The sequence below is a fragment of the Mobula birostris genome, chromosome 4, assembly GCF_030028105.1.
Source record: "Mobula birostris isolate sMobBir1 chromosome 4, sMobBir1.hap1, whole genome shotgun sequence".
Taxonomy (NCBI): Eukaryota; Metazoa; Chordata; class Chondrichthyes; order Myliobatiformes; family Myliobatidae; genus Mobula; species Mobula birostris.
Genome location: NC_092373.1, coordinates 136,586,034 through 136,598,335, shown reverse-complemented (window position 1 = coordinate 136,598,335; position 12,302 = coordinate 136,586,034). Strand labels below are relative to the sequence as shown.

Here is a 12,302-nt window from a genome sequence, read left to right as displayed (position 1 = left end):
TGTACTGAAGCAGGGATATCTGGTGGCTCCTTTCCTGTTCCTGTTGGCAATAGACTGGATTATGAAACAGATAAGTGAAAAAAGAAATGGAATCCAGTGGACTATGTGGCAGCAACCTGATGACCCAGAGTTTACAGATGACATCGCCCTACTGTCATGCTCTAACCAAAAGATGCATGAGAAATCAACACTCTTGACCACTAACTCCACCATGCTAGGTCGAATGCCAAATGTAGATATAACAAAAGTAATCAAGATAAACTGCACTAGCAATAGACCCATAGCGATGAGAGATACAACCCTGGAAGAAGTGTCTTTCTTTGTCTAGCTTGGAAGCATTGAGAGCATATATGGTGGAATGGATGAGGGTGTCAAAGCCAGGATCAACAAGGTCAGAGCAGTTTTCCCACATTGAAGAAAGTACGGACATCCAAAGTTATCTCAAGGAAAACCAAAATCAGATCTTCAACTCAAATGTTAAAAGAGTGCTCCTATATGGCTCTGAAAGATAGAGAACAAAAAAGACACTACAAAAACAACAGGTGCCTGTGAAAAATCCTAAACAGTTGGACTGACAAAGTAACCAAATAGACACTGTGGGAAAACACCAAACAGGAATCCAAAGAGATACAAATATGCAAAAACACAAATGAAGGTGGATTGGTCACACCTTGAAGAGGCCAACCCACAACATCACCAGGTATGCATTAAAATGGAATCCTCGAGGAAAGAGGAAAAAGGAACGTCCAAAGTACACATGGAGGAGAGACGTCAAGGCCAAAATCAGATGACAGGACCACTCCTGGTCCACCCTCGAGAAATTGGCTCAACTGGCTTAGAACTGAGGATGATCGGGATGGGAGGTCATCGATGGCCTATGCTCCAGTGGGAGCTAAGGGCCCATGAAGATGAGACTTACACACATATACAGTACATACATACACACACATGCACATACACACAACAGAGTATATATGTATAATCTATATTCTACAGTAAGAATAAAGCAATTGCTTTACAGTATAACATACAAGTTCTATGCCAATCCTATTTCCCTTCTAATTCATATCTCAGCAACTACATAGCTGAAAGAACCAGTTCCATGTCTGAGATGCAAATAATAATTCAAACAATTATTGTTCAGGCCCCAGCCTCTGAATGGGATACTGATTCAGAAGATGAGGAAAATGGGGTGTGGTATATGCTGCCTTTTGCTAACTCTCCACTGATTGAGGAAGAGATTCACAACCCTTCTCACGCTGAGTCAGATGAAATTGTGGGGACTATCTGTAGACAGCCTGGGTTTCAGCGAGAGCCTGCAAGGGATGAAGTGGGGCTCAGCTAAGGAACAGAGGGGTCCAAGTCATAGGGGGGCACGAGCGATAGACCAGGGGAGGCCTCGCCAGGTAGACCAGAAGTATGCCCAATAGGGTCAGAACCTGAAGAAGTAGATGAAGGGGTACAGAGGTCTCAAAGAATCAGGAAACCACTGGATAGGCTGGCCTATGTAGCACCGGGGGAACAGAGTGTGGCACCTACCACCTTAGGGAGCTATGTCACTGTCTTATACCTCTGGGTTGGATTTAGTGCTTTGCACGAAGAGTTGGCAAATTATCTCAATGTCATGAGGACAAGACTAAATTTGGTGGTGGGGGGGGAGGAGAGAATGTAACATCCTTGGGAAAGGTAATATAATGGTCTTTCTGTAGAAGCACTGCTAATGTAATGGTTTTTCTGCAGCAGCAGTGTTTGGGTTACGGCTGGAGATAACGAGGGCTATGGAATGTGCACCGTCCAATGAAGGGAGTGTGTTTTTCTTGTTGTGTGCTTGAGATCGGGTAATCAAGGTCTTCTGTTAAGTGAGAGATAAAGAGAGAAGATGCCAGAAAGGAGATGTCGTAGACACCAGAAAGGAGCGGATTTGGAATTGGGCACGAAGTCCAGAGAAATCGATGGAGGACCAGCGGAAGGAAAGCCGTGAGCTCCAACTTGTGCACATTAACTGTTTCATTAAAATGGGCCCTGTTCTTTTTGTTTTACTTTACTAACCCTTTAGTCAAATTCAGAATTATAAAGCAAAATTGTTTAATTGCTTATGGTGTACTGGCCATTATTTTGTGGTACTGATTTGTCATAAGAGAACAAATCATGCAGCATCCACACTAACAGGAGGTTTTGCACCTGAAATTTTCACATGTTTGGTGGGGCCAGAGATAGTCTTCCCTAGACTTATGCTGTCGACCGAACCTCAGGGCTACAAATCGTCCTGCCCTTTGGCAAGTACTGGCCAAAATCGGGTGTCTGGAAAAATACCTTAGGGTCCTGCAGCTCTAACACAATGATATGAGTGCAACAGTCACCAGCAACAGCGGCTCTGAAACAGCACCTTTTAAGGTTGAGACCAGGGTCAAACAGGTGCATCATTGCCTCAACTCTGTTGAACATGTTGAAGAACAAATAATAATAATAAATAAATAGGCAATGAATATCAAGAACATGAGATGAAGAGTCCTTAAGAGTGAGTGCATAGGTTGTGGGAGTTCAGTGATGGGGTGAATGAAGTTAAGTGAAATTATCCCCACTGGTTCAAGAGTCTAATGGTTAAGGAATAATAACCGTTCCTGAACCTGATGGTCTGGGTCCTGAGGCTCCTGTATCACCTTTCTGATGGCAGCAGTGAGAAGAGAGCATGGCCTGGATGGTGCAGGTCCAGGATGGATGTTGTTTTCCTATGACAGCACTCCTTGTAGACATGCTTAACGGTGGGGAGGACTTTACCTGTGATGGACTAGACCGTATCCACTACTTTTTGCAGGATTTTCCTTTCAAGGACATAGGTTTTTCCATACCAGACTGTGATGCATCTAGTCAATCGACTCTATAGAAGTTTGTCAAAGTTTTAGAAGTCCTGCCAAATCTTTGTAAACATCTAGGGAAGGCACCGCTGTGCTTTCTTCATAATGGCAATTTGTGCTGGACCCAGGTCAGATCCTCTGAAATGATAACACCGAGAAGTTTAAAGTTGCTGACCCTCTCCACCTCTGATCCTCCAATGAGGACTGGCTCATGGACCTCTAGTTTCCTCTACCTATCAAGAATCAATAATCATCTCCTTGGTCTTGCTGACATTGAGAAATTGTTGTTATGGGACCACTCATCCACATTTTCAATCTCCCTCCTATATGCTGATTTGTCACACCTTTGATTTGGCCAACAGTGGTGTCATCAGCAAACTTAAATATGGCATTGGAGCTGTGCTTAATCTCACAGTCATAAGTATAAAGCGAGTAGATCAGAGGGTTAAGCACACTGCCCTGTGCTGATGAAGGCTAATTGATTGGGGTCTGCAAGTGAAGAAATAAAGGATCCAGTTGCACAAGGAGGTCCTGAGGCAAAGGTACTAAAACTTATTGATTAGTTTTATGGGGATGATGGTATTGAATGCCCAGCTGTAGTCGATACAGAGCATCCTGAAGTACGCATCTTTGCTGTCCAACTGTTCCAGATTTGAGTGAGAAGCCAATGAAATGGCATATGCTGTGGATCTGTCTGTCAGGAGGCAAATTGGAGCGGATCGAAATCACTTCTCAGGCAAGAGTTGAGATGCTTCATCTCCAGCCTCTCAAAGTATTTCATCACAGTGCATGGAAGTGCTGAACGATAGTCATTGAGGCAGGTTACCACATTCTTCGTAGGGCACCAGTATAATCAAAGCCTGCTTGAAGCAGGTAGGTGCTTCAGACTGCCAAAGTGAGAGGTTAAAGATATCAGTGAATACTCCAGCCAGTTGATCAGCACAGATCTTTAGTACTCAGCCCATTACTCCTTCTGCGCCAGATGCTTTCTGTGGGTTCACCCTCCTGAAGGATGCTCTAACTTTGGCCTCAGAAACTGAAATCACAGGGCCATCGGGGGCTGTGGGAGTTCATGAAGGTTCCTCCAAATTTTGACGATAAAAGTGAACATAGAAGGCATTTGGGAGCAAAGCCTTGTTGTCACCTATGTCACTTGATCAAAGATTAAGAATTAGGGCTGGAATTTAGCTTTGAAAGCTATACCTACTACATTTTTTTGAAAATTACTTCAATTTTGACCTGTGGTATAACAGTCACCAAAGTTGGGTCAGTCAGTTTCAACAGTTTTCATGATAATGTCTCACTTTCATTTCACATAAAACAACAACAAAGTATGCATGTACAGGCTAAGAAGAAGACAAAAATTCAAGCTTTCAGACCACACATAATTCAGGAACATCAATCTCTGAGGTGGATCTATGTGAACAAATGTGAAATATACCTTGACGTGTAAGTGAGCTGCTTTTAATCACTGTTGCATTACGTTGTGGAGTTCCTTCAAGAAGATTGTGAAGACTAGGGAAGCTCCCAGTCAAATAGCTCAGTAGACTTTCCTTTCTAGGACTTTCCCTTGTTGGCAGTCCTGCTCGGCTAATATGGGCAGGTGAGTCTGCTACTGTATCTCCACTGGTGTAGCTGAGAGATTGGTAAGGATGAACACCCTGTATGACAAGCATAGAAAAAAGTTGGAATACTTTGAAAGCTTAGATAATGGGATAGATTTAATTTTGACTTTTCTTATGCATTTCACTTTCTGTACAATAGGTCTATAAACATGCTGCAGAAATTTTAATATTTTTAAATTAAATAGACTTTGCATATCATAGCTTGGTAGTTCATGGTTAACACAAAATAATCTGCAGATGCTGTTGTCAAAGGAACACTCACAATGCGCTGGAGGAACTCAGCAGGTCAGTCAGCATCAGTTGAAAAGATTAGTCGACGTTTCAGGCCAAAACCCTTCGTCAGGACTGAAGGAAGAACTTTGGGGAGGGTTTGAAGAATGCTGGTAGTTGAAAAAAACAGTAATTTGAAAGACAAAGGGGTGGGGGAGGGGAAGCAGGGAGGTGATTGGCAGGAGAACAATGCGCAGTAGTAGAAGGAGGCGGAATTAGGAGAATTCTATGTTCATACCAAGGGGCTGGAGACTACCTAGACGGTATATGAGGTGTTGCTCCTCCAACCTGAGTTTAGCCTCATCATGGCAGTAGAGGAGGCCATGTATGGACATATTTGAATGGGAATGGGAAGCAGAGTTGAAGTGGGTGGCTACGGGGAGATTCTGTCTGTTGTGACAGACGGAGTGGAGGTGCTCGACAAAGCGGTCCCCCAATCTGCGTCAGGTTTCACCGATGTAGAGGAGGCCGCACCGGGAGCACCGGATGCAATAGATGACCCCAACAGATTTGCAAGTGAAGTGTTGCCTCAATTGGAAGGACTGTTTGGGGCCCTGAATGGTGGCAAGAGAGGAGGTGTAGGGACAGGTGTAGCACTTACGCTTACAAGGATAAGTGCCGGGTGGGAGATCCGTGGGGATGGACGTGCGGATAAGTGAGTCACGGAGGGATCGATCCCTGCGGAAAGCGGAGAGGGGTGGAGAGGGTAAGATGTGCCTAGTGGTGGGGTCCTGTTGAAGGTGGCGGAAGTTGCGGAGGATAATGTGCTGGATCCGGAGGCTGGTGGGGTGGTAGGTGAGGACAAGGAGAACTCTGTCCTTGTTGTGGTGGCGGGAAGATGGGGTGAGGGCCGAAGTGTGGGAAATGGAGGAGATGCGGGTGAGGGCATCATTGATCACCGTAGAAGGGAAACCATGAGCCTTAAAGAAAGAGGACATTTGAGATGTCCTGGAATGGAAAGCCTCATCCTGGGAGCAGATGCGGTGGAGACGGAGGAACTTGGAATAGGGAATGGCATTTTTGCATGTGGCAGGGTGGGAAGAGGTATAGCCGAGGTAGTTATGAGAGTCAGTGGGCTTGTAGAAGATGTCAGTGGACAGTCTGTCTCCAGAGATGGAGACCGAGACATCAAGAAAGGGGAGAGAAGTGTCAGAGATAGACCAAGTGAATTTGAGGGCTGGGTGGAAGTTTTAAGTAAAGTCGATGAAATTGACGAGCTCAGCATGGGTGCAGGAAGCAGCACCAACGTAGTCGTCAATGTATCGAAGGAAAAGTTGGGGAGCAGTACCAGAATAGGTTTGGAGCACAGACTGTTCCACATAACCAATGAAGAGGCAGGCACAGCTGGGTCCCATGCGAGCTCCCATAGCTACACCCTTAGTCTGAAGAAAGTGGGAAGAGCCAAAAGAGAAGTTATTAGGTGTGAGAACCAGTTCCGCCAATCGGAGGAGGGTAGTGGTGGTGGGGAACTGGTGAGGTCTATTATCCAGGAAGTAGTGGAGGGCTTTGAGGCCTTCTTGACGGGGAATGGAGGTGTATAAGGATTGGACATCCATAGTAAAAATGAAGCGGTTGGGACCGGGGAACTGGAAGTTATGGAAGAGGTGGAGGGCATGGGATGTATCCCGGATGTAGGTGGGGAGGGACTGAACTATGGGTGACAAAATGGAGTCCAGGCAGGCAGATACACGTTCGGTGGGACAGGAGCAGGCAGAAACTGTGGGTCTACCGGGACAGTCAGGCTTGTGTATCTTTGGGAGGAGGTAAAACCGAACGATATGGGGTATGGGAATAATGAGTTTAGCAGCTGAGGATGGAAGGTCTCCGGAGTTGATAAGGGCAGTGATTGTGCAGGAGACAATGGTTTGATGTTTTTTGGTGGGGTCCTGTTCCAGGAGTAAGTAAGAGGAGGTGTCAGAGAGCTCCCCTTGTCCTCACCTACCACCCCACCAGCCTCCGGATCCAGCACATTATCCTCCGCAACTTCTGCCACCTTCAACAGGACCCCACCACTAAGCACATCTTTCCCTCTCCACCCCTCTCCACTATCCGCAGGGATTGATCCCTCCGCAACTCACTTATCCACACGTCCATCCCCACGGATCTTCCACCCGGCACTTATCCCTGTAAGCGTAAGTGCTACACCTGTCCCTACACCTCCTCTCTTGCTACCATTCAGGGCCCCAAACAGTCCTTCCAGGTGAGGCAACACTTCACTTGCGAATCTGTTGGGGTCATCTATTGCATCCGGTGCTCCCGGTGTGGTCTCCTCTACATCGGTGAAACCCGACACAGATTGGGGGACCGCTTCGTCGAGTACCTCCACTCTGTCCGCCACAACAGACAGGATCTCTCGGTAGCCACCCACTTCAACTCTGTTTCCCATTCCCATTCAGATATGTCCATACATGGCCTCCTCTACTGCCATGATGAGGCTAAACTCAGGTTGGAGGAGTAACACCTCATATACCATCTAGGTAGTCTCCAGCCCCTTGGTATGAACATAGAATTCTCCAACTTCCAGTAATTCCCTCTCCCTCCCTTCCTCTATCCTTATTTCACATCACTTCCCTCATAGTTCCGCCTCCTTCTACTACTGCGCATTGTTCTCCTGCCAATCACCTTCTTGCTTCCCCTCCCCCACCCTTTTGTCTTTCAAATTACTGTTTTTTTCAACGACCAGCATTCTTCAAACCCTCCCCAAAGTTCTTCCTTCAGTCCTGACGAAGGGTTTCGGCCCGAAACGTCAACTAATCTTTTCAACTGATGCTGACTGACCTGCTGAGTTCCTCCAGCGCATTGTGAGAGTTCATGGTTATCTCTCAGAAACAAAATGGAATTGACTGCCCAATGGATAAATGATTATAGTCTATTTAAAACAGACAGGATTATCTCACATAACCCAGAAAATTCAGGACTCAATGGCAATCCTCTGCTATTTGGCAGCTATTCTTTGATGATTCTGAAATTACATCCGACCACTGCAATCCTCACAGAGTTCAGCAGGGGAATACAAATTCTGCCAATTTCTCACTACCACACTACAATTTTTTTTGTAAGGAACCTGCAGCAAATTTAGGAACAATAGCTACACTCATTCATAAATAAATAACCAAACTTTGAGTGATGTGAGATAGCTGTCCAAGTGCTTTTCTCCTTTTTTGTGTGGGCAACATGTTCTGCACCTACTCCACTCATAATCACCAAACCTCTGCCCCTCCAAAACACCTCTCACCTAATGTTACATTTGGAAGGTGAACGCTCTTTGGGGCCTCGTTGAAGATGATCATACTGGTTTCACTTAATATACAATGCAATTGAAATACAAGTAAGGAACAAGCATGGGCAGTTTCTGGCTATCAGCAAATACTGAATCAATATATTCATTTGTCTGTTTGATCATTAAGCTATTTTTCCAATCAGCATCAACAACTACCAGAGCTAGCGGATGTTGGAAGATATGTTGATAACTTATTAAATTAATTTTGAAGTTTGCAAATAAATACATAACAAAAACTTTTAGTAACAAAATAGTGAGGGGAACAGACAGGAGATTCTGTGGACGTGAACGGGACACTCAGATAGAATGTTGCCTCCCAAGTGTCAGGGTCAGGGATATCTTAGATCGTGTCCACAACATTTTGGAGAGGGAGGGGGAGCAGCCAGATACATACTGGTACCAATAACATAGGAAGGAAAAGCAATGAGGGTCCTGAAAAGAGAATTTAGAGAGCTAGGTAGAAGGCTGAGAAGCAGGACCTCCCAGGTAGTAATTTCTGGATTGCTGCCTGTGCTACACGCCAGTAAGGGTAGAAACAGGATGATTTGGCAGATAAATGCATGGCTGTGAAGCTGGTGTAGGAGGCAGGGCTTCAGGTTCTTGGATCATTGGGATCTCCTCTGGGGGAGGTATGACCTGTTCAAAAATGGTGAGTTGCACCTGAATCCAAGGGTGCCCAATATTTTCACGGGCATGTTTGTTAGAGCTGTTGGGAAGGGTTTAAACTAATTTGGCAGGGGGTTGGGAACTGGAGTGAAGGGACTCAGGATAGGACGGATGGTAAAAAAGTAGATTGCATGCAGTCAGACTGTCAGGAAGGGCAGGCAGGTCATGGGACTTAGTTGAAGCCATCAGGCTGAGTATCAAAACATTAGAGATGCAGAATCAGGAAGGACAGCAAACATAGTACTCAAGTTGAATCTAAATGCACGTAGTAAAAGAAATAAGGTGGATGATCTTGTTGATCTTCAGTTGTTATTGAATCATGGCTGAAGGATGGTTGTAGATGGCCGAATGTCCTAGGTTACATATAACATTAGAGGGATAGGAGGTAGGCAGAGGGGGTGGTGTGGCTCTACTGGTAAAGAATGGCACCAAATCTCTAGAAAGGTGTGATATAGGATCGGAAGATGTTGAATCCTTGTAGGTTGAGTTAAGAAACTGCAAGGGTAAAAAGACATTGATGGCAGTTATATACAGACCTCCCAACAGTGGCTGGAAGGTGGACCAGATATTACAAAAGGAAATAGAAAAGGCGAGTCAAAAGGGCAATGTTAGGATAGTCATGGGAGATTTTAACATGCAGGTCAATTGGAAAAATCAGATTGGTAATGGATCTCAAGAGAGTGCCTTGTTGAATGCCTAAGAGATGGCTTTTTAGAGTAGTTTGTCATTGAGCCTAATAGAGGATCAGCTATACTAGATTGGGTGTTATGTAATGAACCAGAGGCGATTAGGGAGCCCTTAGGAAACAGTGATCACAAAATCTGAGATGCAGAGGGACTTGGGGGTCCTTGTGCAGTACACCCTAAAGGTTAACTTGCAGCTCGAGTCGGTGTTGAGGAAAGCAAGTGCCACGTTAGCATTCATTTCAACAGGTCTAGAATACAAGAGTAAGGATGTGATGCTGAGGCTTTATAAAGCACTGGTGAGGCCTCACCTTGAGTATTGTGAACAGTTTTGGGCCCCTCATCTTAGAAAAGTTGTGTTGGCGTTGGAGAGGGTCCAGAGGAGGTTCACAAGGATGATTCCAGGAATGAAAGGGTTATCATACGAGGAACGTTTGATGGCTTTGGGTCTGTGCTCGCTAGAATTCAGAAGGATGAGGGGGGAATCTCATTGAAACCTTTCAAATGTTGAAAGGCCTAGACAGAGTCGATGTGGAAAGGATGCTCCCGTAGTGGGAGAGTCTAGGACAAGAAAACACAGCCTCAGGATAGAGGGGCGCCCTTTCAAAACAGAGATGCAGAGAAATTTCTTTAGCCAAAGGGTGGTGAATTTGTGGAATTTGTTGCCACCTGCAGCTGTGGAGCCCAGGTCGTTGGGTATATTTAAGGCAGAGATTGATAAGCTCCTGATTGGACATGGTATCAAGGGTTACAGGGAGAATGCCAGGAACTGGGGTTGAGGAGGAGAAAAAAAAGGATCAGCCATGATTGAATGGTGGAGCAGACTCAATGGGCCAGATGGCCTATTTCTGCTCCTATGTCTTATGGTCTTTCAGTCTAAAATGCACACCACTTGGTGGCCATTGTTTATAAATGTCATTTTGGTGTAAAAGAAAACAGTACTCCAGGATTAATGAAAAAAATTTTCATCCTGAAAACTATATTTACACCTACAATCTAAAAGCTAAATTAAGAGATTATTGGTATAATAAACAAAATAATTTATGCTGTAAAGAAATTCTGAATATTATTTGGAAGGGACTAAGATTATGGTTTGCAGTTTGTCTGTCTTTCCATAACCACTGGACTTAAAATATTAAACTGCAGTGCATAATTTTAAATGCCAAAATAGGTTTGAAAGTGAATTACACTTAGTAGAAATAAAAATAAGATTAAGATAGCACATCATTCTTAATAAATAAACATAGGGAATAGACACCTTGTTAAATTACAAGCAACTTTTATTTTGTACTTACTTTTATCTTAAGAGTGGATTCATGTGCATGAGTATTTGTTTTGGATAACTTTCTCATGATATCAGAGCCAGTTACTGGTCCAGAGGTTGTTCCACCTCCTGGTGGACGACTGCTCTCCAAAAGCATAGTGTGTTCACTCACTGTAGCTGCAACAAAGAACAGCAGACTTGAGAAAATCACATCTAAGCAGTTACACCTAACTAAACTACATCAGGGTTAAATTCTGGGGCCCACAGTTCATAAAACTAATCTGTTATTATTGTTAAGGAGTATTCTGGATTATGCAAATAAACTAGATAGTAATTCAGAAAAGAATCAGGCTTCATTTCTTATTGTAAATGTAAATAAATTCAGGAAGCCTGCAATTAGCCATCAGTTTTTTGTCAATTGCAGGCAGTAAATTGAAGTTAAAAGCACAGGCTGCTCCACAGACTAAGAGATTGCATATGCAAGAGCCAAACATTAAGAAAATGGGATGCGTTAATTGGCTTGCATCAAATCAGGCTACATGGCTGTTATTTGCATCATTATGACTTGAGTGCAAGCTGACAGACCAGGAAGATGTTGTCACTTTCATATCAAACATGGTCACAGGAACAGGCAATCAATAGTTTATGTACTTACCGTATTTGTGTACACAGAGACAGCCCTGACAACATTGATTTTGGGTGTCTGGCTCACTGTCATCCAAATGTCTTAGAATATTTACGTTAATTATTTTCTCCCGAAGGCCTTTGCACCTTCAGAGGTGTCTGATCGATTATAATGTGCTTCCACTATGTATCCCAAAGGAACCATCTGTCCATCCAAAGCATTGAAGTAAACAATGTCATTGTGGATATTGAAACCGTATTGGATGATGTACTGTTACCTTTGATCCTAGGGGTGTAAAAATGTGATGTACCTTTTGGTTTGTGAGCCTCCAGAATGATGCCTGCTTTTTCTTAATAAAAACTCCTACATCACCAGCTTCATTGTCTCTCCAGTGACTTCAATCACAGTCACAATATTTGGATGGTCAGCTGGGATATGTTCGTGACCCACATTGTGTCCAGTGACTTCAGCAGTCGAAGGGAGTGAGTATTTTTTTTAAAAAAGGGTGGCACCCATACTTAGATCTGTTTAGGTCAACAACCATGAGATCACAGAGCATCAAAGAACATGGCAAAGATCTGATCTGACAGATGTAAAAGTTTGTGTATGTTTCTGTGTTTTGTGTCAGGGACCAGCTGACCAACAGCACCGGGCTGTTTGTTGGAGACAGAGCCACCAGTTGCAAAAGGTGGCTACTGTCTGCTCGGGATTCCAGAGAGTGTGTATGCTTGTGGGCAACAGATCAGGCCTAGCGTGGCTACTGAGAACATTTGAGTAGTGTGGGAGATACTGTGTGGTAAAACATGACAATCAAAGCCTACGACAGGCAATATTTAATTTTCTACATCAAAGGGATGCAGCAACATCACAGGCTCAATTATGAAGACGGCACAACTCACAGAGTATATGCTCCATAAACTTGAGAAGGTTGAACAGGGAATGGACAAAGCTGGGTGGGTTAAGATCAGGAGCCTAGAGTATCATTGGCAGTTGTGGAAAAACCTATCAAACAGGAGGGGAGAACAAGCAGCAGT

General features: G+C 44.2%; 1 protein-coding gene across 3 annotated transcripts in view; it reads right to left on the bottom strand.

Annotated features, from left to right (window-relative positions):
* kiaa1109 (KIAA1109 ortholog) overlaps nt 1–12,302 on the bottom strand; it is a 433,731-nt gene that overhangs the window by 135,839 nt on the left and 285,590 nt on the right. For all 3 annotated transcript variants that reach the window (XM_072256106.1, XM_072256108.1, XM_072256107.1), the window contains exons 42-43: nt 10,675–10,820; nt 4,297–4,516 (exon numbers count right to left, since the gene is read on the bottom strand). In XM_072256106.1, the coding sequence (XP_072112207.1) occupies nt 4,297–4,516; nt 10,675–10,820 (366 nt within the window). The remainder of the gene's footprint in view (nt 1–4,296; nt 4,517–10,674; nt 10,821–12,302) is intronic.